Source organism: Silurus aristotelis, assembly GCF_946808225.1.
Source record: "Silurus aristotelis genome assembly, chromosome: 20".
NCBI lineage: Eukaryota > Metazoa > Chordata > Actinopteri > Siluriformes > Siluridae > Silurus > Silurus aristotelis.
This window is the reverse complement of record NC_139593.1, coordinates 7014100-7040943: the sequence shown is the minus strand read 5'-3', so window position 1 is coordinate 7040943 and position 26844 is coordinate 7014100. Positions and strand designations below refer to the sequence as shown.

General features: G+C 37.7%; 1 protein-coding gene across 7 annotated transcripts in view; it reads left to right on the top strand.

Moving 5' to 3' along the window:
• dhrsx (dehydrogenase/reductase (SDR family) X-linked) overlaps positions 1 to 26844 on the top strand; it is a 63326-nt gene that overhangs the window by 33000 nt on the left and 3482 nt on the right. For 5 of the 7 annotated variants that reach the window (XM_083522855.1, XM_083522854.1, XM_083522853.1 and 2 more), the window contains 3 exons: positions 10829 to 10930; positions 17998 to 18205; positions 19928 to 20135. In XM_083522855.1, the coding sequence (XP_083378981.1) occupies positions 10829 to 10930; positions 17998 to 18205; positions 19928 to 20135 (518 nt within the window). The remainder of the gene's footprint in view (positions 1 to 10828; positions 10931 to 17997; positions 18206 to 19927; positions 20136 to 26844) is intronic. The other 2 variants (XM_083522852.1, XM_083522851.1) reach the window with 1 other exon arrangement.

Here is a 26844-nt window from a genome sequence, read left to right as displayed (position 1 = left end):
TGTGCCATTTTGCTACAGTCTCTTCTCAAGCTCTCGGTGTGTTTGCATGTTTAGACCAATAAAAGACGTTTGATTTTACTCCCGGTTTCCGACGCCTGGTCTATCCGTGACAATAATATACATTTTATAGTATATTTTAATAGCTAATTCCGTTTTTCAAGGGGAATTGAACATGTACTGTAAACTCAACAAAGTGTGAATTACTTGTTTTATTTACTACTTTAAATTAATAATACAATATTCAAATATTTTTTAGAACATTTTTATGTCATTTATTAGTACAAACACTGTTTCGAAATGTTTCTCCAGGCTTTCGAGGCGCTCGCAGCTTCTCGCGGACCACCACAAGTCCAAATGGTTCCAAATGAAAATTCGCAAACTATCGAGGTCGCGAGTGTCAAGGTCACTGGTATGGAGGTTTTACTGTATATGGTAGTCGTGTAAGGGTAGGATTGGTTGGAGTAAAAGGGTTACAACTGAATAGTTTAACGGGTGGGTTTTGGTTGGGTTTTTGTTGTGTGTTTTCTCAGTGTTTGTTAATCCTCTTCATGCTCTCAGTGAATATTTTTGTTCTCTAGAGCGATGAATGAAGTAGCTTGATAGCTCGGTGCTCTCAAGGGCTAAAAAGCAACCATGGATTGTGTGGATTCTTGGTGTGTTGTCTCCTCAGGCAAGGGCGTCCCATAGGGACATGGTGTATGCAGTGATTTAGGTGGGATTCTGTTGTGAACAGGCTGCTAGATTTGCTGGTGTGAATGGCCCAAATTCATGTTTTGATATTTTTGCTATTGTCAATCAATATGTATCTTGATATCATCAATATGATATGTATCAAATTTACACCATTTTTAATGCTGGTGTACAGTTGGAAAAAAATCACACTTAAGATATTAACAAAGCACCGATCTAGAAATAGTAGTTCCAGTGGTTCAGATAATAAAGATCAAAGTTACATGATAGAGTGAAATTCTTACTCTGACTCGTCCCAGCTGCCTATAGCATTAATTCTAAAGGACTTGAGAAAGAGAGTAGCTCAGTGGTTAAGATGTTGGGCTTCCGCTCAAAAGATCATGGTGGTGGAATAAACTTTCCCCAGATGTCCGTATAGTGGAGTCCCTGGCTATCTTCAAGCGAAGGTTGAAGACCTACCTCTTCCTGAAACATTTAAATTAGCACTTTCCAAGTTTGCTTTTTAGAATTCAAGAGTTATATTTATATTAGGATTGTAATCTAGCGTACCAGTGTATATGTATTCATTGCTAGAGACTCAAAGCATTTTGTACGTCGCTCTAGACAAGGGCGTCTGCTAAATGCCCCAAATGTAAATTTAAATCATATGAGTTCAAATCCCATCATCACCAAGCTGCTACTGCTGGGCCCTTGTACAAGGTTCTTAACCCTCAACTGCTCAGGTGTATGAATTAGATCATTGTTAGTCGTATTGGATAAGGGAGTCTGCCAAATGCTGTAAGTGAGAATTGTAATAATTTACATACATAATTTGCATAATACAACAATTTACATAAGTTACTACATGCACAATGCAAGAAACAAAAGTGTGTGCATGTTTAAAGTGTAATTCATACTTTGCATATCCTAGCTTGTTAGGACCTGGGTCAGAACCTAGGGTCAGCTATGATACAATGCCCCAGAGCAGAGAGATTAAAGGGTCTCGCTTAAGGACTCAAGCCACAGACTTCCTGACCAGAAACCCAGAGCCTTAACCATTAAACCTCATGTTAACATGGAAGCCAATGCACATGCAGAGACCTGCAGAAGTAGACAGGGCACATGCTATTTACATTTTTAAAAGGGTGTCTGTGTGTGCAGATGTAGCCTGTAGTCTATGAGTCCTTTACCTTTACTTTACCTTTACCAAGACCTTTACTTGGAAAATGCATGTTTTATATTTAGTACATTATTAACAGAGTCTGAGAGTCTGTTTTTTTTTGTTCTTTATTTCTTTTTTACATTTGAAATCCAATATATCAGGATTATGTACAGTTTTGTTTTCCACAGCCCACCACACCTTTATGAACTATGTACTTTCACATTTATGGCAGGCGCCCTTATCCAGAGTGATTTACAACTGAGCAGCTGAGGGTTAAAGGCTTTGCTCAAGGACCAAGAGCCCAGCAGTGGCAGCTTGGTGGTGCTGGTATTTGAACTTGTAACCTTTTAAATCCAGAGTCCAATGCCTTAACCACTAAACTCCTGAACTTTTTTTTTTACATTTGCTTGTGTTGTTTGCACTTCTTTCACTAAGAAAGTTAGTCACACTTGCATCCACTCTTGTTTTTATCATTATTACATTACATGACACCATGTCTGAACATTCCTAAGAATTAAAAGTTCATTGCTTGTTTAGCACATCATTTATAGGACGGTATTTTGTAGTCTAACTGCAGCAGTTATAGGCCTAGTGAAAACTTGTCTCTGTAAAGCTCGCCCGTATCAGCCGTGTCCTTCATGAGCCAGAAGGCATCTCGGCGTGTACAGGAAACGGCACTTGTTCGTGACTTTAGCCATCAAAAGTTCACTGTGACATATCGAGTCATTTAGCGAGACGGCAAGGAGACAATTAACGTCACAGTGTCGGATTAAAATGCAAATTAATCTAGTCCGAGGTGAGCTTGATGATTGGCTGGTGAGTGATATGGCTAATTCATTTAACGTATAAATTACAGGCGCTGAGGAGAAGCGCTTTCGGCTCACAGGCTTTCAAGGACATTTTGTCTGGCTAGAAAATGTTTTAGTCAGAGGACAGAGGGAGAGAGGGAGAGAGGGAGGGAGGGAGGGAGGGAGGGAGAGAGGGAGAGAGGGAGGGAGGGAGGGAGGGAGGGAGGGAGGAGAGAGAGAGAGAGAGAGAGAGAGAGAGAGAGAGAGAGAGAGAGAGAGAGAGAGAGAGAGAGAGAGAGAGAGAGGTCTACCATGAAAACAATTAGTCAAAGAAGTATAATGTGCCATGTTTGGATTGAACAATTTTGAATTTTTGAGTAATCTTTTCATTCAGTATCAGGATTATTTGACTCTGACAATATTTTTTTATAGTCAGCCCACAGTTTGTAGTCTTTACAAAAAAAATACTATCCAGGTATAACATATGCAGTACGTTTGACTTTAAACTGAAGCATACAACCATTTTTATAAGTAGTGCATTTTCTCTGAAAATCTCCCCAAAATTAATAATCTAATCTCTAGTGTCCAATCTCTAACAAATCAGGGTTACGTTGGACCTTTCTTCCTGCAGAATGCTTTCTTCAGATGAGACAGCTCATTCTGTTAAAATGCTACTATTTCATTTACTTCATGTGTAGTAGAGTTCATTATTAATCCAAAGGGGAAATTTGGTCTCACAACAGCCACAAAAGATGCAAGTCCCCAGGGAGGACTAAGATTTAGCACTGAAAAAAAAAATACAAAACTCACAATTACATTATTTATATATATATATAAAATATATAAAATGTTTGTGTGTACATGGAGTCCCCGAGTTACAATGGTTTGATTAACGTTTTTCTTTTTACCTTACAATGACGATAGCTATAAAGATGCAAAGAAGCAAATGTAGCAGTGTATATTCAGTACGACACGTCGGGACACCGCCAGGATGTACACATCTCCCACCTTGTGAGATGCCTCAATCTGGTCAACAGAGTTCAGTTCAGTCTCTGGGTTAAAGTCTGTGTATTTTTTTTCTCTTTTTTGGTGTTTCAAAGAGGTTCCCTGGTGGTCTAGTGGTTAGGATGCGGCGCTCTCACCGCTGCTGTCCGGGTTCAATCCCCGTTCAGGGAACCAACCCCAGCCATTCGGGTTGCACAAGCCAGTGCACTCTTAGTGCTGGTTGCGTTAGGAAGGGCATCCAGCGTAAAAACGTGCCAAATCAAACATGCAGATGGTCCGCTGTGGCGACCCCTAACGGGAGAAGCCGAAAGAAAGTTTTTTGGTGTTTCAAAGCCCAAAATATACCCAATCATATTTATTCTTTTATGAGTAGGCAGCTTCACTTCTGGGCATTAATCTCAGTTCAAATCCCAGCAGTTGCAACCATAAACTGCTCAGTTCTCCAAAGGAAAATTCTCAGATAATTGTTAGTTGCTATAGACATTTGCTTGTAAAACATTCCGTGTTTACATGTACAGTATTACATGGACAACATAGTACAGGCAAATCCATCTGGTCGGTGCTGCAGTGTCCCTGTGTTTACTGTCTCTCTGTCTTATGATGTTCTTTTTTGCACTAAATGTTTTGTACTTTCTCTAGTGTCCTAGTTAGTTTTGTGTAGATACTGTTTGTTAATTTACGTTGTCTGAAGCAGCACCTTGGTCCTGTGGAAACGTTTCGTTTGACTGTGTACTGTACTGTATATGATTGGAATGACAGTAAAATTCTACTTGACGTGCCTGGATGAGGGCGTCTTCTGAATGCTATCAATGTAATGTATGGTCAAGTGGTGGTTCTTGAGTGTATACCAGGGACACTGGAGACAGTTTTATATTTATATTTTATAAATGGAAGTCCTGCAGATGTTTTTTGGACCTTATGTCCAGATCTGAGCGTTAAACCCGATCTGCCATATCAACCTACTTTTTCAAGCGTAACAAAAATAAATCCACCTCAGGGGAGTCCGTTTTGTTTTTTTCCGCTGTGATGAATCTAAAACCTTCCCCGAATTCAAAACAAAACAAAAAAATCTGCTCGAAAATAAGTCACAGAATCCCTTTAGTCCATCAGTTTTTCACAAACACTGTTTTTTGCTAGCTGTTACAGTGGTGTGAAAGTCTTTACCCCCTTCCTGATTTCTTGTTTTTGCATGTTGTCACACTTTAATGTTTTAGATCATCAAACTCATTTAAATGTTAGTAAAAGAGAACACAAATGAACACAACATGCAGTTTTTAAATGAAGGTTTTTATTATTGAGGGAAAACAAAATCCAAAACTACATGGCCCTATGTGAAAGTGTTTGCCCCCTAAACCTAATAACTGGTTGGGCCACCCTTAGCAGCAACAACTGCAATCGCAAGTTATTGCAAACGCTTGATGAGTCTGTTACAGCGTTGTGGAAGAATTTTAATCCACTCATCTATGCAGAATTGCTGTAATTTAGCCACAGTGGAGGGTTTTCGTGCATGAACCACCTTTTTAAGGTCATGCTACAGCATCTCAATAGGATTCAGGTTAGGACTTTGACTAGGCCACTCCAAAGTCTTCATTTTGTTTTTCTCCAGCCATTTAGAGGTGGACTTGCTGTTTTGGATTATTGTTCTGCTGCAGAACCCAATTTCGCTTCAGTTAGAGGTCACGAACAGATGGCCGGACATTCTTCTTAAGAACTTTTTGGCAAACAGCAGAATACATGGTTCCATTTATCAAAGCGAGTTATCCAGTCCCCGAAGCAGCAAAACAGCCCCAGACCATCACACTACCACCACCATATTTTACTGTTGGTATGATGTTCTTTTTCTGAAATGCGGTGGTACTTTTACGGCAGACGTAATGGGACACACACCTTCCAAAAAGTTCAACTTTTGTCTCGTCAGTCCACAGAGTATTTTCCCAAAAGTCTTGGGGATCATCAAGATGTTTTCTGGCAAAACTGAGACGAGCCTTTATGTTCTTTTTGCTCAGCAGCGGTTTTTGTCTTTTGAACTCTGCCATGCAGATCATTTTTGCCCAGTCTCTTTCTTATGGTGGAGTCATGAACACTGACCCTAACTGAGGCAAGTGAGGCCTGCAGTTCTTGGGATGTTGTTGCGGGGTCTTTTGTGACCTCTTGGTTGAGTCGTCGCTGTGCTCTTGGGGTAATTTTGGTCGGCCGGCCACTTCTGGGAAGGATCTCCACTGTTCCATGTTTTTGCTATTTGTGAATAATGGCTTTCACTGTGGTTCACTGAAGTCCCAAAGCTTTAGAAATGGCTTCATAACCTTTTCCAGACTGATAGATCTCAATTATTTTTTTTCTAATTTGTTTCTGAATTTCTTTGGATCTCGGCATGATGTCTAGCTTTTGAGGATCTTTTGGTCTACTTCACGTTGTCAGACAGGTTCTATTTAAGAGATCTCTTGCTTGTGAACAGGTGTGGCAGTAATCAGGCCTGGGTGTGGCTAGAGAAATTGAACTCAGGTGTGATAAACCACAGTTTTAACAGATGGGCAAACACTTTTTCACACAGGGCCATGTAGTTTTGGATTTGTTTTTTCCTAAATAATAAAAACCTTCATTTAAAAACTGCATGTCGTGTTTACTTGTGTTATCTTTTACTAATATTAAAATTAGTTTGATGATCTGAAACATTAAAGTGTGACAAACATGCAAAAAAACAAGAAATCTCACCACATCTTTTTTTTTTTGCCAGCAAACCTCCTCCATGCAGTATCCCCTCATCTGCTGAGGCCCGCTGCAGGCTAAGGCTACCTATAATCCAATTAGACGAGTTACGGTGCACACTTTGTTATAAGCAGCCTCGTTTCTCTTCAGCTATTGTGCCGCGTGTCTGGGGGAGCCAACCTTGCCAAATAGCAGAATTAGCATAACATGAATATCCAAGGTAATTAATGCAATGATGTGCGTCTAACCGGAGGGGTGAAGGGTTTACTTTGTTTATTTTACAAAGTACCTTCACAACCAGGTGTTCAGCATCTGAAATTTTTTTTTTGTGTGTGTGTAACTGAAACAAATTATTTATATGTTTATCTTAACGGCAGCAAAGATGCTTAGCATTAGTCCCAAATTTTATATAATGTTATATCTTACATTTGATTATTTTTATTTTTTATAAACTATATTGTAATATGTTTTATGGCTAGCTGTTCTAGCTAGCTATGCTAATGTGATCTCAACTGTTATCCTTTGTTACAGTCAACAAGTGTATGAATTTATCACTTTATGTTTCAATGGTTCTTGGCAGGTTATGAGCAGCTTAGGTAAGCAGCTAGAGAACATTAGTTACCTAAAGTTTCCTTTCAGGACTCCTGTCCAGCTTCACTCCTAGATTTACTTCTGCTCCTACTTTCTCCTACTGTGGCATATAAAATATGTTCAGAGGTGTAAAGAGTACCTAAAAATCATACTTAAGTAAATGTATAGATAATTCACTGCAAAACTTTTACTGTTACAAGTGTAAAATCACCAGTTCCAGTATGACTTTATTAAAAGTGTTTGAGTATCTGATTTGAATAGTACTTGAGTATTTGACTCATATTATACATAGGCTTAAAGGTCCTCAACACCAAGACACACGTTAGTGAAAAGCCACAATTTGTGAGGTTTTATTTCCTAAAATACAAATCAAATTGTACACCTCAAGACTGCATTAACCATCAACACAACACACCAGGATAAAGCAAATATCAAACAAGTAGGTCATTCAAAAAGGGATCTTCAATTAACAAATAAAATTATAGTATCATGTCACAAAGTAGAAGAACCCTTAGTGTTCAATTAATAAATCAAAATGAATAATTGTATATACAGTATATATATATATATATATATATATATATATATATATATATATATATATATATATATATATATATATATATATATATATATATATATATATAGTAAAGCCAAATATTCAGAGCTGACTGTGATTTGATGCACCTCTCAGTCTCAAAAAGGGCCAACATTTTAATTCAACATCAACAAAAGCTGGTTCTTAAAATTTTTTGGAATAAATTCGAAAAAAAAAAAATTTTTTTTACAAAAAATTTAGTATTAATGACATCTTCAACAGAGGTTAAATAAAATATAGTGAAACAAAAAGTACAAATATTGAATTATTAGTTGATTAGAGAGCAAAAGTCACTTACATCTTTGATACTCAGTAAAACAGAAAGTAGCCAAAAAAATTGCATAAGTACAGTAATAAAGTACATTTACTCAAATACTTCATACCACTGAAAAGAAAATTTATCATATGAGACTGAACAAAGTCTTTTTTGACATTAAAAAAACAAATGTGCATCTTAAAACCCAGAAGGATCTAACTTTTCTGTTTAAAGGATTACCTTGGGTTAAGAAACTTGAAGTTACAGCTATACTGCGGACTGTTACTTCGCATTGACACTGGAGACTCCTTATAAAAATGCTTTTCCCTTCAGAGAAACTTCAATATGTCAACAGTACAGAATTATATGGCGCATGGACAACACAATCCCTGTACAAGTTGTTACAATAGAAATGCTAATGTACTAAAAAGAACATTAATATGAACCTGTGATAAAAAAATTTGTCTAAAGTAACGTTATAGGAAGTCAATCCACAGGCAGGGGAGAGGGAAACACTGCAGTTAAACACCTTTTTTTTTTTTTTTTTTTTTTTTCCCCCCAAATGTGTGGCAACACATACAATAAAAACCTACTATACAACTTGATTTCTTTTTTTAAATAAATAACTAAAAATGAAAAAAAAAAGCTTGGACTGAGGTAATTATAGGTTTGAATATGAACAAATTTGCTTCCTTGTTTTCAAATTTACAGAGGCAGCAGATGGATGAGTTTAAATTAGCTTTCTGTCTTGTTCTCTTTAACCGTAGTTAACCCTCACCATAGCCTCTGACTCTTTTTTGGCCTTTGACGATTGAGGCGTGTCCATTCTGGTAATTGTGTAATAACTTATATTGCTGTTATTAGCTCAAAGGTTCCTCCGGCCTGATGGAATGAACAACGTGACTAATTAGAGTTGACACTGGGGGGGGGGCAAGCGGGGGCACAGAGTCAAATAAACACCATCTTTTCTCTTCCCCATCAACACGGACACGGTGAAGTAATCAGATGGTATAAAAATGCCGGTTAGGGTCCATCCAGTATCTTGATTTTTAACATGACGGATATTTAGCAGCCTTTGTAAACGTCGTATTTGTGTGAAGAGTTCATTTGACGTGCAAGTTGTAAGAGGCTGCTAATATCAACAATTTAGTTTATGGATTTTCCATCAGGGGGCTTTTTATGGAGGAATCTTACACAGTTGAGCGCAAATGTTTACATCCCTCCTGTTGTTAAATAGAACAGAAGTTATTTTCTACTAAATATCAGAAATAAATTGCTCAGAAGATATAAAGGAAAAGGATGAGCAAGCAGGTTATTGGAATCAGTTTATGTCTTAGACATAGAAATGGAAATGCATCCTTTTGAGGGTCGTTTTTGAGCGTTTGGCATCCCTAAGCAACAACTCTCTCAACGGTCTCCTTCACTCACATAAATTTTGTAATTTAATATGCAAGAATGGACAGTATCAATACTTCATTATAGTAGATTAGGGAACACTGTTTAAATAAACATTAAAAGAATGGAGCCAGGTTCTGAATATTAGCTAGCGCTACGGTCTTGCTAGCGAGTTAGCTAGTTTTGAATTTGTTCTTCCTTCAAAAAACAAAAATCAGTATATTTTCACTAGTCATATCTTAAGAACAGAACACACTGTCTTGCCGCTTTTAATTACATTTTGTTTTTTGGGGTTTTTCCACAAATCTTTACACCCCAGAGTAGCCTTTCTGATTGAAATGCAGAGTAATTAAGATATAAATCATTTCAAGAAAATAAAAGATTGTTTAAACAGAGTTTCATATTTTAAGCACAGTTTAAGGATTTTTAAGCAACAATTATATAATGTTAATATCTTGGGCAATTCCTGTGAAATATTTGCAGTATAATCATTTCAGTGCAGTAAATGTTACATACTCAATAACCTGTATGACCTTTTCTGCCATTAGTTTCACTGCTGCTACACATTTCGTACAGTATATTTCAATAAGATTGGAAATTGGATTGATACTTAATAATGAACTTAATGTTCAAATACATTTTTTTTCTGTCATTTTACTGTAAGCAACTGCAACCCAACTTTTTCCGTGTTCTACATGGCGTTAGGAAAGTACTTCTCTCAGCTGTAGATTAATGTTTCATCCGCACACTTGTTGTCCGCAGTAAGAACTGCTGAAATTAACTTTTCATACGTGGTTTCATTAGAAATGTTCTTTGATCGGAGAACCCAGAGAAAGGGTAGCGAGTAAACCTCTATAATAATTAGCTCATGTGCTCTGATGACTTTTTCCTCAGTTCTCAGTTTGCAGAATGGCTTATTGCTTTTAGACATCTAAAGCTTGGAATACTTTATGTACAGTGTACTCAAGTGTTTATATGTACACTATATCAACAAAGGTATTGGGACACCTGACTTTTCCTGGCATATGCGGTTCTTCCCCACAAGGTTTTAGGCACACATTTGTATACACACGATGTATCTTTGGATGTTGTAGGATGTAAAATTTTTCTTTCACTTGAACTTGGAAGGACCAAAACTGGTACAGCATGATGATGCCCCTGTTCAGAAAGCCATCTCCATGAAGATGTGGTTTATATGGTTTTGAGTGGAAGATCTTGAGTGCTATAGAGCTCTGCCTCTGCTATTGCCGCCTCACCTAAATCAGTACCTGCCTTTCCTAATACCTTTGTGGCTGATGATAACAAATATCCATAAGTACACTCTAAAATCTAGTGGAACATCTTTCCAGAGGTGTGGAGGAAATTATATGAGCAAATTTGGGATCAAATGTGGAATGCAATGCTCAAAAACCACAAACCATACATATGACTAGGTGTCCCAATACTTTTGGAAATTGTGTGTATACACACACACACACACATACATGCATACACACACTACAATATGTATAAAATGGCTTAAATAAATTACGATATAAAGTCAGCGTGTGTGAGCGCTTCATTAGCTCGCACAGTAAATGGCACTGTATTGATTTCAGTGATTAATGGTTGGATGTATTTGCATTAGTAATGATCTTGTGGTGCTCTTCTGTTTGCAGTGGAGTTCATGTACCTGGACCTGGCCTCCTTAAAGTCCGTGCGACAGTTTGTGCAAAGATTTAAAGCCAGTGGTCTTCCTCTACACACCCTCGTCAATAACGGTATGTAGCCTTAATGGATCACTTGGCCTCGTAAAATAAATAAATAAATGAATAAAAAAAAAATAATAATAAAATAAAAAAAAATAATTATTATGCTTTTAGATTAAAAATGGCTTGTTTCATGGATCATGGGTTTCTCCTTCACATTTTCTCAAGAAGCTTTTAGTGCTTCTTTAGAAGAACTAAAAGATGAAAAGAATTCAGTTTGTTGAAGGGCGTGCTCTTGGAAGCTCCTTTAATAGAAGTCTCCGCAGAAGATCAAACCGAAAAAGCCTTAAAGATGCTAGATCCTTTATTTATTTATTTGTATTTTTTTTTGTTCTGTTAATTTAGTGTGTATTAAACATGAAGTGCGTCATCAATGTGCCTCATTGGTTTTAGATCTTTTGGAGCCTGCTTGTGTTACTCCTATTGGTAACCATGGCCTGGCTTTCACAACCTTCTCTAGGTTCCTACAGGGGCTTTGCTTTGACCCTTTGTAAAAGAAGAAATCCTCTGTTGTAAGGCTTTTCAAAGAAGGAGGAACGAACTAAAGAGCTTTTAATGTGCTTACTTATTTTTTTTTATACTTCTTCCACAAGAATACTGTACAAGGCTCAGCACTTTAACACTCCAATACTAAGTGTAAAAAACAACATATAGAGTCACCCTGAACTTCTCTTTACTCTTTTAAACCCAGAGTTATAAAAAGAATCTGGTGTCACCACAAAACTTATCTTACTTGCATCGGTTTCCTCTTGAGGTTTCTTCTGTGTGTCTTCTCAGGCTTTTTTCCCCTTATGGATTTTTGCCTCTGGCTTGCTTATTAAACATTAGGCTCAACACTTAAAACTACAATGGTTTTACTACATTCCTTAAAAAAATGCTATTGTTTCATAAGATCTAAGAGTCTATCACATTCCGGTATTCCACTGCTGTCAACAAACATGGCCGACCAAGACTTTAACTCCCTGGGCACTCACACACACTTTTGCTCGCAATCACCCAGGTACTATTTGAGAAGGTCTAAACACAATCGCACAACTTTTGAAAGAGATTCACACACTCTAGAGACCAGTGTTTTTATGGTTTACATTCATGACATTTGGCAGACACCCTTATCCAGAGCGACTTGCATACATCTCATTTACACTACTGAACCACTTGGTGTAGCTGGGAATTAAACCCATGACCTTCAGATCCTAAGTCCAATGCCTTAACCGCTAAGCTACCACCTAGTTTAGTTTAGTCTGTTTGTCCATCACCTGTTAATCACCTTGCCTGTTTCTTATAAACATTTCTTGACATGGACGCATCTTCCTGTTTTCCATTAATGCTTTAAACCTGCAATTTGCATCTAAATGTGTTATTACATGCAGGTAGGCAAATGGAAGTTTTCTGGGATTTCTTTTTTTTTTTTTCTTCACAATTTGTGTGTAAGTCTGTTAAAGCTATTAAGGGTGCCGGATGAAGTACACAAACCATGTACTTGAGTAAAAGTAAAGATACAGTAGGTGAAATATTACTCTAGTAAAAATGCAGTACATAATTGTAAACATACATCAACCATGGTTGTGTAAAAATAAATGTTTATTGGTAATACATTGGTGTGTTTGCTACAGTGCACAACATTCATAAATTCATAAAAAGCAAAAGAAACGCATTTATAGAATTGAAACTGTAGATATGCTAATATGCTATATACATTTATGCTAAATTTCACTACCTAGCAAACAAATTAGCTTAGATTTTGCCTTTGCCTACTCAATTTCTGGTGTCTACTGAGGTAAACCTGGTGAGTTTTTCCTAATCAAGCACCTTTGTAGAAATGCTCTAATATTCATGTATAAGACCTTACTGACCTTTGTGCATCTCCTATATAAAAGCACTGACTGGGAATTTTAAAAGCCAGCAGAACCAAATAACAAACTCATGATGAATGCCCTTTCTTATGACTATTCTCTCGTTTCTCGATATAGACGCATCTTCCTGTTTTTCATTACATTCAAACCTGCAATTTGCATCTGTATGTGTTATTACATGACAGCAGGCAAATGGAAGCTTGAAGGAATTTTTGTGTAAGTCTTTGTGAAATGTGCACCCTAAAGATTGGTTGATTTGTCTTTTTATTGGAACACTTTAATATTTTAGTGTAGAACCTGTCAACAATTGTTCCAACAGCCTTATTTTAAAAATCTAGAGCTATTAACAGTGGTGGATGAAGTACACAAACCATGTAGATGAGATAAAGTAGAGATACAGTCTGTAAAATATGACTCCAGTAAAAGTGCTCCCTTTAAACCACCACTTGAGTAACAGTACAAAAGTATTTGTCTTCCAATAAATGTAAGTATATAAAGTTCTATCATTTATGATGGGTATAATGTTTCTATTATCTTTTTTATCACTTTGCTTAATCAATTCAGTTTATGTGAAAAGACTGATGTTAAATTATATAAATGGGTCAAACACTGATTGATATCTAATTACAATGATCATGAATTATATAGAAATTATAACTTGTACAAAATAAATCACACAAATAAGGTCCTGGGTGTTTTGACAGGTTCGGGTTTGAGGAGGTTCTTCCATCATTTATTCCTCTCTAAATGTTCTGCTTGCTGTTGAACTGATGCTGAACTGTATGTTGGTGATCAGTAGATGCCACCCAAATCAAAACAAGTTCAAAACTGGAGCGTGCGCTCGACCCTGATTGGTGACTTTACTGCGTGTTCGACCCGTTATGTTTTTATCATAAATAAAAAAGAAACAACTGATTTCGCAAAATGTATTTGAGTAAAAAGTAAAATATTTGACTTTGAAATTTAGTGAAGTTCAAGTAAAAGTCTCCCCAAATGGAAATACTTCAGTAAATTACAGCTACGCAGAAAAAACTGCTTAATTACATTTACTTCGTTACTGTCCACCACTGGATATTAATCATGGGGGGGGGTAGCTCAGTGGTTAAGATGTTGGACTCAGAAGATCAAGTTCAAATCCCACCACCACTAATCAACCACTGCTGGGCCCTTAAGAAAGACCCTTAACCCTCAATTGCTTAATAATATGTATCAGATAATTCATATCTTCCGAATGCCCTAAATGTAAATGAGGGTACATAAGAATTAATTTTTATAACATCTGTAGCTGATTTTTGAGATATATATACATATATATATAATTTTTTTCTTTTTCATTTCATTTTTATTAAAATAACTGCAGCAACTTAATCCATTTGATATTTATAATATAAAAAATGTAAGGCCAACACAGCACTTTCATGGCAAAACCCCAGATGTAAACCCCAGGGGGATTCTGAACCCTTCAGTCTGGATGCAGAGCACTTGTCCAGAGTTCCTGTGGAGTTGTTTTAAAAAACTGTCAAACCTTTCAAAATGAGCAAAGATCACAATTAGGATCCACCATGGTGCGTTCTGTAGAAATCCAGATCTCCTGTGTGTGGGGGTATTTTCTTTTTTTTTTTTTTTTTTTGTCTGATCCAAGTCCTTAGGGTCTTAGGGGTCGTTTGGTTTTAACTAGATGGCTCCTATTTAGCAGGATTCCCCAGGGAGCTTTGCAGAAGACAGGAACAGTCACACTCCGTCCTGTCTCAAACAGAGAAGAATTAATAATGCACACTCTCTCTCTCTCTCTCTCTCTCTCTCTCTCTCTCTCTCTCTCTCTCTCTCTCTCTCTCTCTCTCTCTCTCTCTCGCTCTAAACCCTCACTCTTTCTTCCTCTCTGTCTCCCGGGCTCACCTCCCTTTTCAGCTGATAACGGCTGAAGGACAAACGCATCTGTACCGCCCCATTGAGAATCTAATGATGCGGAAAGGTCGGTGCTTGACCCCCGAGAGCCTCATCAGTGGCACAGAGGCAATGCGGTTAGGCATTTTGACCAGGCAGTAGTGGAAATGGCGTTTTTCTTTTTCCTCTTAAGAATTCCACAAACACGTGACTAATCGTATCATTCCATCTGAACCGACAGCTTTTTGTTTTTGTGTAATTAAAAAACACCAGTTTTTAATTCCGGTTTTAAATACATCATCGGACAGAGCGCTTCTGTAATCCTGATTACCGTGCGCTCAAGGGAGCCGAGCGCTAATTCTCTGAAGAGCACAATTATGATGGAGCATATGTTGTAAAACCGGGGGACCCGAGAGTAGGTTGTGCTCAAAGACAATCGAGCAAATGGGGGGGGGGATTGGTGTATGGAGCACGGATTAAGTGCTGTTTATTTCCCTGCCATAATGACTTCTCCCCTGTGTCAAATTATCCAGTACTTACTTCTCATAATGGATCATTGGAACGGAATGGTTTCCAGTCTAAGTGTCGAGGCAGAAAGGTTTGTGTCAAGGTGAATGTGGCCCGCAGTGATCATCGCTCTGTTTCACTCAGTTTTCATCCCCGAGTAAAGAAAACATTCTAAATAAAACGTGTTTCATTGGGATGGATCTCTCAAGGTTTCATCTCTTGTACTCTGTCATATCTCTTTCACGCTGGAAAACCAGTGGTGGATGAAGTAATGGAAATAATGTAGTAAATGTACAATAGTTTTTGCTTTCAAATGTACTTAAGTATCCAAAGTACTACGAATTTTTATGACTCGAATGTTCCTATTATCATTTTTTGTCATAAGTCTCTTTGTTTAATCAACTCAGTTTATGTGAAAAAACTCTGTTACTCTCAGCACATCAATCTATTAATCGAATGATGTTGATTTGATTTGTTTAATATCTATTACAATTATCATGAGCTCAAAACTTTCTTCAAAAAATTGCGAGTGTGTGGCGAGTTCTAATCAGAACTTTCTTTCATCGTTTATTCCTCTCTAAATTTTCTGCTTGCTGTTGAACTGATGCTGAACTGTATGTTGGTGATAATTAGATACCACGAAGCGCCAATCAAAACAAGTTCAAAATAAAAAAGACTGATTAAAATTTAATATATTTTACATTGAAATGTAGTGAAGTTAAAGTAAACGTCTCCCCATACTTCAGTAAAGTACAGATACGTGGGTTTTTTTTGCGAACACTTTCTGTAGCGCCCATATGTTACGATGTTTTATTTACTATAGTGACTGGCCGAACTAGTGCCCTCTCCTGGTTGAAGAATTAACATCCCAATATGAAAGCAGTCATTTATTTTTTAGCGATCAGACTGGCACGGTTAATCTTTTGTACTCTAGTATGCCTCTTTCACCTTAAAAAACGCATATACTGTCCCTCTAAAACTCCCTAAAGGTTTCTGAATGGCGTAACCAAGAAGCGTTCACTCTATCCTCGAAAGAGCAGGAGTTAAAATCCCAATGTTGCCATAGCCATTTGTGGCTGGGTGCCAACGAAGCAAAATTTGGCCATGTTCTCTGATTCAGTCACAGCAACACTAGCTGTTTTATGACTGGGGAGAGCTGGCAGGTGGATTGGAATTGGCAGGTGATCAAATAAAAGGAAAGACAATGAGGAGAAAAAACTCATAATGGACATAATTAGACCTTCAGGGTAATGGCGGAAATAAAATTTCGTTTTTAGTTTTGGCTTTGGATGGATGGATGTTTGCAAATATTACCGTCACTTGAAATTTTGCCCATGTTCTTTGCAGTATTCCGGATATACACGGCATCAAATTGGGAAACCTGGGGGCTCATTTGTCAGGAACCAAAGAAAGCAGGGCTAGTTTTGTTTCGAACATAATAATGAGCATTATAAGAACTTCATGTGATGTCCGGTGCAGCAATATGGAAATGATTTTTGCAGCATCAGGTCAGCTTGTTTCTCAGGAATAAGAGGATCCAGAGCTTCAGATGTAGTCGTGTTTCATGCTTTATCTGTCATAAATTTTAGTCTGAAATGTAAAAATTTAAAGTTTAAATTCGCTGTTCTAGGTCTTAAATAGTTCCAACAGGTCTTATTTTTTTTTTAAGTCCATCCAAAACTGCCTCTAATGCTCATGGAAATGCTCATGCAGCACTTTAGAATTTTTTTATGTTTCTTTCCTTGGTGTAGTTTTTTATTTCGCTCATCCAAATATAATTCACTATATCATGACTACAAATGAGACCAACATGCAACAGCCAATCAGCTTTCTGCTATTGTAGTTAAACGGATTTAATTTTTCAGCTATGGGGAAGTGCAGGTTTACCAATACTTGGCGTGAAAAAAAATTATCGTGATACAGGTCTTAAATTTCATTCTTGGTCTTTAAATGGTCTTTAAAATTCTTCAATTTGACTTGATGCAACCTGCAGAAACCCTGCTGGTTAAGGCTCTGGGTTTCCGATAAGAAGGTTGGCAGTCCAAACCCAGTATCGCCAAGCTGCCACTCTTGAGGACCTTGAGCAAGGCCCTTAAACCTCTGTGCTCCAGTGACTCTGTAACATCTATGACCCCAGCTTCTTACATCACTGCCATATGCGAAGAAAGAATTTCACTGTGCTGTCAAAAAAAGAACACACAAAAAGCATCGTTCTGTCTTTCTTTCTATTGTTTGAAGGACATTCCATTTTAAATCTCACCACAATAAAAAGCCATTTATTAATTATTATTTTTTTTAGTGAGTTTCAGAATTACTTCAGGTTAAAGGCACTTCAAGGACCTACAAGTTGCAGTACTGGCTTTTTTTTGTGGACAAAATCCACTTCAGCCTTAAAAAACTGAACAGCCCAAGTATCAGTCTGGAAGTGCTAAATAGGTCAATGACATGAGGGGCATAGTGCAACAATCTCCAAGAGTTCTTCTTGGCTGTTCTCTTTGGTATCATCTGATAATCGGAAACATTTTCACAGCCACTTTAGTATAAAGCCTCTTTCCCTCTTCCCTATGCCTCAGAATCTGTAGTTTGCCAAATCATTTACGTCTGAGGTTGAAGAGCAGTGTTTTAACAGCCCCCATGCTTCACTGCTTATGACTTTAGATTCTATTAAGGCAAATCCCCCGCAAACATGACTAACACTGGCTGTGTGTAAAATGATCCATGAAAAAGAATAGAGCTCTATGCCCATTCTACACATAATGCAGTTTCTAATTTGATGCTTTTCTGGTGCAACACTAGAACTTTTCATGCATTTATTTATTTTTTCTGCATCTCTAGCCGGTGTTATGCTGGTCCCAGAAAGGAAGACGGTGGATGGATTTGAGTTGCACTTTGGGCTGAACTATTTGGGCCACTTCTTGTTGACCAACTTGCTGCTTGATGTGCTGAGCGATTCTGGGCACAGTGGGAGGTTCTCCCGTGTTGTCACAGTGTCCTCAGCCACTCATTATGGAGGAAGACTTGACCTAAACGACCTGCAGGGCAGGTAACGCAAGCTTTAGTGCTTAATCTAAAATGTGTTCTACTGGCAATAACACATTTACTGATATAACATATACCATATATAATGTGTAAAAAACAGTCAAGGTAATTTTGTTTATCCATTTTTCATTTTTATAATTAGTATTTTTTTCCTGAACCTATTTGATTATGTGAAGAAATATCATTGACATGCCGTGTATTTTGGGACTAGTCCTTCAGTGGTGTCCTGCCTGAATCAATCCACCTTTTAATACCATCATTATGATTACACGGCCCTAGAAACCATCAGTATTATAGAGAAACGCAGTAGAACAGAGCGCTGCATCACAGACAGAAATCTCAAACATTGAGAATGGATGCCATTACTAAAGCAAGAAACCCAATGATCACAATACAAAAGTCTCATTTCACTGTAGCTTGCATACATCATCTCTAGCAGAAGTATCAATAATAACCTAATAAAATGGTTTTCTGTGCAGTTTAGTGCATTTGTTCAGCATTACGGTTTTCCTGGGGATTTGAAATGAAGGCAAATTGTGTGTTTTTGTGCAAATTCGACAGGAAAGAAAACCTCATAAATGACGTATAAAAATAGTATAAATGGTTCACGAAAAAGTAAAAAAAAAAAACTGTTTTGGCTGACTTTTTCCCACAATGTCCACCTTTCCTTCAAAAGTCTGTCTTGTAAATATCCTTAAAAGTGTGACCAAATCTTTTTCTCTGTCAGCTGTTGGATCAACATAAAAAATATATTTGAGCAGTTTGCTACAGATGCGGGTTACGAGCTCTGACTAGTGTGCTCTCTAATGATCCAATCAAAGGGTCTGAATGTAAGGGTCTAATTCAGTGATCCTTTTGGCCGGCAGAATAAGCCTTGCTGGCCCTGATAGCAATAAATAGCATGCTGTACATATACGACTTATAATGAATCATAAATATAAACATCTTATTTTCAGTACAAAAACAGCTTAGTAAGAAACACCACAGTCAGATTCTCCAGTCTGTGATATATCTACAAACCAAGAATATTCTGAAGCTCAGTCTCACTGATTTGTCCTTAAGTGTCATAATAAACACTTTATTATTCCTACACCAGTCAAGACACAACAGAATGAAAAAAAAGCATCATTTCCTTCTGTTTGTTTTTTTTTCCCCGGTCTTGTTTTTATTGCTTTTGCGTTCAAGAGGTGTCCTCAGTCTCTGCCGCCTCATATTGCTGCCGTTCCTTGTCGCTCAAGGACACGAGGACTGTAACTCCTCGCACACAATTGAGCCTTATGTGTAAATTGATTGACTGAATGTTTGCCGGCTTCGGACAAGAGCCGAATACAAACATGGCGATAAATACAGACGAAGGGGAAAACGAAATAGCACAATATGTACCCATGTAATAATTTCCGTATTCTGCATTTTGTATGTGAGTAGCATGAGCTTAAAAGAAGATCGAGTTTAGAGTGAATAATTTTTCTTTGTTAAGTTTCAAGTAGCCAGTTCTCGATTAATATGTAGAAAAGTAAAGTCATTAGAATTATTAGCTGAAAATGTTGCGCTATTGATTTAGCAATTAGATAGACACCTCAATAGCCTCATAGTGTGGGCCTGGAGAATTTAGAGCTCCTTTTACCTCATGTCTGTCATTTTAAAACCATGTAGAATATGTTTTGTGATCTCTTATATGTAGTCAATAAAACTAGACTATTAAGAAGTGCTTCATTTTCTGTTTCAGGTCGTGTTACTGTTCCCATGGTGCGTACTCTCAGAGTAAACTGGCCCTAGTGCTTTTCACCTACCACCTGCAGGAGCGTCTGTGGGCTCGAGGAGATCCAGTAACAGCTAACGTTGTGGACCCTGGCATGGTGGACACAGACTTGTACCAGAACCTGTGCTCTCCTGCTCAGCTGGCCAAAAAACCTGTGGCCAAACTGCTCTTTAGGGTGAGACGAACATAAAAACTCCTCAGTGTGTTTTATGGCTAAATGGCAAACCAGTAAACTTTGTGCAGTGATTTGCAAAGGTCAAACAGGACTATTTTTTCTATTTTATATACTACAATAATTTTGTACTCATTCGATATATGATTGCAGTTTACTCCGATATATTATAGAATATTTCCAGACTTAACGAACTCCTACGCAATTTTGTGTAGGAACTACGCAATTTAATGCCAGAGCACACCGTAGTGTTTAAATAATCTCTCAAAAATATTTAACAGATATGTTTTTGAAAAAAAAACATAAAAAACACCATGTAAAATACTACTTAATTTATTACAAAAAAACAACAGTATTGTATCATGAAACTGTGATACTGTGATTATTTATTAATTATATTAATAAATAATAAGGAAAATAAAAGACGCATTTAAACTGAAAAAAGTAACACTCCAAATAAATAAATATAGTTACATCCAAAAAAAAAAAAAAAGTCACTTGAATAGTGTCAATGATTCACCTCTAGAGGCCACTCTCGCATTATATAAAGCAACCTGGAAAAACTATCAGTATGGATTTTTGCCAATAGCCAAAAGTTCAAGCAATTAACTATCGGTTACGATTAACCAGCAAAACCGATGTATACCAATAGTAGTTTTTTCCTCTTATTACACAAGAGACTGAGCCAATATAACCTATTATTCATTAGAAACTTTTTTGACCACACATTATATAAAAAAATCTACTTACTATTTACAGTGTACAAATGTATTAATTCCTAATAATAAAAAACACATCAAGTAATAATGATTGCACTGGCAACAAGCAGTTCCTGACCGCTGAGCAAAAACTGTACATCATTCCTCCTCTCTTATTCTTCTCCAAACTGATGCTCATTTTTCACATTTTTTTTAGGTTATTGGTTTTGGACAGTCATATCATGTATTATTTTTTATAAAACGCTACAAAATGAACAAACTAAAATTTATAACGGGTGAATCACCAACTTTGTCTTTTCCTTTTTGGTCATACAGCACAGGCAATTAAGAGAAAGAAAAACTGAAAAAATGTCTTGAGAAAAAGTCTTTAAATTTATTTCAACATTACAGTATAAACACCTCAGCATTATATGTGCAGTCCTGTTATCCTTCTCAGATGGCAAGCACCTGGAACAAATCCGTACAAAACCGTTGCACAAGTGCTAATTTACTTTATTATTAATAAACCTGGTTTGATTAAGCAGTTACCACTGACATCATTAGAATTTGGAGAATTTTCTTTTCTGAACAATTTTGCTTATTTTTATATAATTTTGAGCTTGGATACAATTTTCTCATCAATGGACTAACAAAGAGAAATGGCCAGTAACTGGGATTAATTGTTTGATTCTGCATAGCTCATTGGTCAAGAAATATTGGCACGATTCGAGTTCATCTTTTTCTTCTTCTTTTTCATCTGCTCGTGTTAGGGGTCACCACAGCAGATCATCTGTCTCCATATCACCCTGTTTTCTAAATTTTAATTCAACCACCTGAATGTCTTCCCTTACTACATCCATGAACCTCCCCCTTGGCCTTCCTCAATTCTGCCTGCCTTTTGGCTCTATCCTCCGCATTCTTCTACTGACATACCCCATGTCCCTCCTCTGCGCAAACCATTTCTAATCATGTGCATTCATATTTTGCAGCATTCAACAGAATGAGCGAAAATTGTGTTAAACACTGCACAAAATAATCAAATTTTTCCTTACTTTTTGAAAAGGAAAAAAAGAAATCAAATAAAATGAACTTGACCATATGGTGAAGGGGAGGTGGTAGCTTAGTGGTTAAGACATTGGACTTTGGATCCAAAGGTTGTGAGTTCAAATCTCAGCCGCACCAAGGTGCCTCTGCCGGCCCCTGCGCAAGGACCTTAACCTCATAGCTGCTCAGGTGTATGAATGAGATAAACAGAAGTCGCTCTGGATGAGGGCGTCTGCCAAATGCCATTAATGTAATGTATGAAGTGCCTCATACTCTATTTTTATAAAAGCATCTGATTACCTGATACTTTAAGATTATTATTTTAGGACTGTACTACGGCGAATCAAAGTCTTTTATACAAAAAAATAATAATAATAATAATGATGATAGCTGGATATTTAAACCTATCAGAACCCAGTTACCTCACGCAGGAGGACTTGGCAGTATACCTTTCAACAAAATTATGAACCAAGGAACCAAAATGCAAATCATTTCAGAAATAATTGCAGGATGAAAAATAAATTGCAGTTTTGCAAGGAATATGTCAGATTGAAACTTGGGTGAAATTCAGGATTTTAATTGAAGACTCAACATGCACAGAATTGATGCATGAAATGCATTTGTACTGCTTAACAGTAGGGTCTATAAGGGTCTCATTTTTTTTCTTTTTTTTTTTATAAATATTAATTGTGAGATGCCATTAGTTAGTCTTTTTTTTAATCCTGATTTTTGTTGCAATGACGTGCTACATTCTTAGAAAACCTGGAAAAAGAACACACTCAGGAAAAATCTTCATTTCGATTTCATTATTTCTCCTTCAATGTAGAAACGATAGCGGAAGGTTTTCCCACATAAAACAGTTATTTAGAACCCAAGTACGCGTAACTATTCAAGGAAAAATATTATTTGTTTTCCGTAAAAGGTGCCAAAAATTTTATTTTACAAGCATTAAAGCCATAAATAGAATGAATTTGGCCTGATGGAATGGAAATAATGTGATGATTGCAGCCTTTGTCTTATGATCCAGCACATCAAATATGTTGTAATATGATAATGATTCTCTACAGCCTGGGATGTCAGTGTTCTGTTCATTCCCTGTTTTTTTTTGTTGTCTTTTTATTGATGCAATTGTTTTTGTGGTTGTCAACAAGACCAGCTGGTCCCTTTGAATTTATCTTGGATATCTTATAGTTTGCTCGCCATTATGTGTGTTGAGGTGAAGGATAATTGGATTTCGTTTATGTCTGTAAATCGAAAAAAGATAAGGCATGTGTATGTGTGTGTTTGAAGAGGTGGGAGGTGCGTGTGCGTGTGCGTGTGTGTGTGTGTGTGTGTGTGTGTGTGTGGTGATGGGGGGGGGGGGTCAGTGGTAATCATAGGTGACTGGTTCACCTTTGAATAGTTCGATAAAATGAGTCATTTTCCTTTTTGTTGTTTTCTGCTGTGATTGTGAATCAGGTGATGTTTCGGATATTTTTAGTCTTTTTATGAATATTACACAAGCAGGTTTCCAAATAGGTAACAGCGAGGCGATTATGCCGACATGAAAAGAGGCTTTAGAGGAGCTAGTAAGCCGCCAGCCGTTCTGGTGGCCTCCGGACAAAAAACAAAACAAAAACCTCCATAAAACCGCACTTATCTTTTTCATCTGAATTTAATTTCCGTGAAACTCCTGCTCTTGTCCAGATGATGAGTACTGATATTGATTCAATGGGATGCTCATTGCCATGGTGATTTTCTGTTTTACACACATGGCTCACATGGAGGGGAACAGGTCAAAGCTTTTACGTTATGTCGCTGGATCTCACTAGTCTTAATAGATTTCAGCTTTAGAGAGTTAAATATTACAAAACTTTCATTTTTATGAAAGCAGGGGTGTAAAGGATCAGCAATCCTAAATGATATTCTAAGATGACACTTTGATGCAACAGATGGGCTTTTGATAATTACCAGTACAGGAGGTGTAGCCCGAGTCAGTCTCAGTGAAGGAGGTGTGGCCATTGTGAGTCAGTTTCAGCGAAGGAGGCGTGGTCTCTGTGAGTCAGTTTCAGCGAAGGAGGCGTGGTCTCTGTGAGTCAGTTTCAGCGAAGGAGGTCTCTGTGAGTCAGTTTCAGCGAAGGAGGCGTGGTCTCTGTGAGTCAGTTTCAGCGAAGGAGGTCTCTGTGAGTCAGTTTCAGTAAAGATGTGGTCTCTCTGAGTCAGTTTCAGTAAAGGAGTGTGGTCTCTGATTCAGTTTCAGTGAAGAAGGTGTGGTCTCTGAGTCAGTTTCAGTGAAGAAGGTGTGGTCTCTGAGTCAGTTTCAGTAAATGAGGTGTGGCCACTGTGAGTCAGTTTCAGTAAAGGAGGTGTGGTCTGAGTCAGTTTCAGTGAAGGAGGTGTGGTCTCTGTGAGTCAGTTTCAGTGAAGGAGTGTGGTCTCTGATTTAGTTTCAATGAAAGACGTGTGGTTTTTGAGTCGGTTTCAGTGAAGGAGGTGAGGTTTTTAAGTCAGTTTCAGTGAAGAAGGTGTGGTCTCTTAGTCATTTTCAGTAACGGAGGTGTGGTCTCTGTGAGTCAGTTTCAGTAAAGAAGGTGTGGTCTCTGTGAGTCAGTTTAAGTGAAGGAGGTGTGGTCTGAGTCAGTTTCAGTGAAGGAGGTGTGGTTTTTGAGTCAGTTTCAGTGAAGGAGGTGTGGCCTCTGTAAGTCAGTTTCAATAAAGGAGTGTGGTCTGAGTCAGTTTCAGTGAAGGAGTGGCCTTTGAGTCCGTTTTAGTGAAGAAGGTTTAGCCATTGTGAGTGTCAGAAAAGAATGGATGGTCTTTGTCACTCAGAATCGGAGATGGAAGTGTGGCCTTTGTGAGTCAGTCTCATGTAAGGAGGCATGGCCTCTGTGACGCATTCTCAGAGAAGAAGGTGTGAAATTCAACATATGTGACATATATATATATATATATATATATATATATATATATATATATATATATATTGAAATTTTGAAATATTGGTTACATCTAAACATTAGTCCAGTGCTGATATAAATGTGCACTTGTACACAGTTAAAAACTACAAGCTTTTGACAATCCTAATCAGTCCCACATTTATTTTTTGACATACATTTTTTCCATCTGTGTATTCATTATTTACTCTTCAAACGCGTGTCATGCAATGCTGGAAGGTATGCGTCTTAAAAACAAAACACCGCCGCACGATCGTGAATATTGGATGGAAAGCATCTGGGATCATTTCACGACTGGATAGACAAAGAAATTAGGGACTCGCATCAGGAAATTATTTAGAAAGTCATCAGGGGGAAAAGAGGTTTTGGATTGGGGGGAGGGGATTTCTGACAGATTATTCACATGTTCAAACACTAAAACACAGACACAAGTGCCTTTAATGAGAAACTCTTAGTTAGAATTAGTTTTGTGGGATATTTCCGATTATTCTTTATGACATTCCAAAGTATTTTTAGCAGTGTCTCGGTCTCCGACAGCTTTTCCTGGCAGAAAAGTAGAGAGACGGAGAGAAAGAGAAAGACGTGACTTGGGTTTATGTAATATTATTGAGTCATTTGGGTTATCAAGTTAGTGATGAATGTTACAGTTGCGTCAGTGAAGAAAGACAGGTTTTAATGCACAGAGTCTGTAGTATAAATGGTTCAATTATAAGCATTTAAATAAGCTATCTCAAACAGTCCAGGTTTGAGATCCCCTTGTGAACGACACTCAAACAGCACATCGTGGATTATATTGTATTTCGGCGGCACATCGATATTAGCCAGACTCTCTTTCTGTCTTGCTTTATCTGTTTTGTCTTTTACTTTCTCTTTTTTTCTTTTCTCTCACGCTCCATCTCTCTCTCTCTCTGCCTTAATTTCTGGTTCTCCATGTTTTTTTCCCCTCTCTCTCCAGTTCTCTTTCAATCTCTGTCTGTCTGTCTGTCTGTCTGTCTGTCTCTCTCTCTCTCTCTCTCTCTCTCTCTCTCTCTCTCTCTCTCTCTCTCGCTCTCTCTCTCTCACACACTCTGTCTCACTTTTTCTCTATATTTTCGTCTTTCAATATCTCAATATTTCAATATTTTAATTTCTCTCTGTCTCTCTTTCTGGTTCTTTCTGTTTTCTCTTTCCTTTTTTCTTCACTTTCTCTTTTTCTCCCGTTTGCCTGTCTTTTTCTCTCTCTCTCTCGCTTTCTGGTTCAATCTGTTTTGCTGTTTGACTTTCATTATGTCTCTCTTTTTTTTCTCGCTTTCTATTTTTCTGGTTCTCTTTTTTTTTTTGCCAGTCTTTCAGTCTCTTCCTCTCTCTCTCCCTCTTTCTTTCTCTCTCTCTCCCTCCCTCTCTCTTACTCCTTCTGTTGCTCTGTTTGACTGTTTCACTCTGTGTCTATCTTTGTCCCTCTCTGTGACTCTCTCTGTATTTCTCTCCATCTGTCTGTCTCTGTGTGTTTCTCGTTCTCTGTGTCTCACTGTCTGTCTCTATCCTGCTCTGTCTCTCTTTACGGGCTGTCTCTGTATGTCTCTCTTTGTGTTTCTACCTCTTTCTGTTTTTCTTTCTCCCTTTAGGTCCGTCTTTGACTTACTTTATTTTCTCTCTATCTCTTTTTGTCTCCTCTTTCAGCATTAGAAACAAATCATCAGTATCCAGTCCTAATAAAAGTGTATCTCTGAGGGTCAGGCTCAGTCATGATTACTGTAGAACGCAGCAGTAAAAGATTTCCGTGCTGTAAATAAGCTGCAGCATTGCAGTATTGCAGTACTGGTGTGTTCTCGAGCAACAGTTCCCTTTACCCAGAGTTCCCAGAGGCATGCAGGTGTGTGTGTGTGCGTGCGTGCGTGTGTGTGTGTGTGTGTGTGTGTGTGTGTGTGTGTGTGTGTGTGTGTGTTTGTGTGTGATGACTGCTTCCTCAGAAGAGGGATTTCTTTCTCTTTTGTTTGGAATATTGATTCCACTTGGCCAAGTTTGTGTAAAGGCTCACTGACCCTAATCCGAATTCCT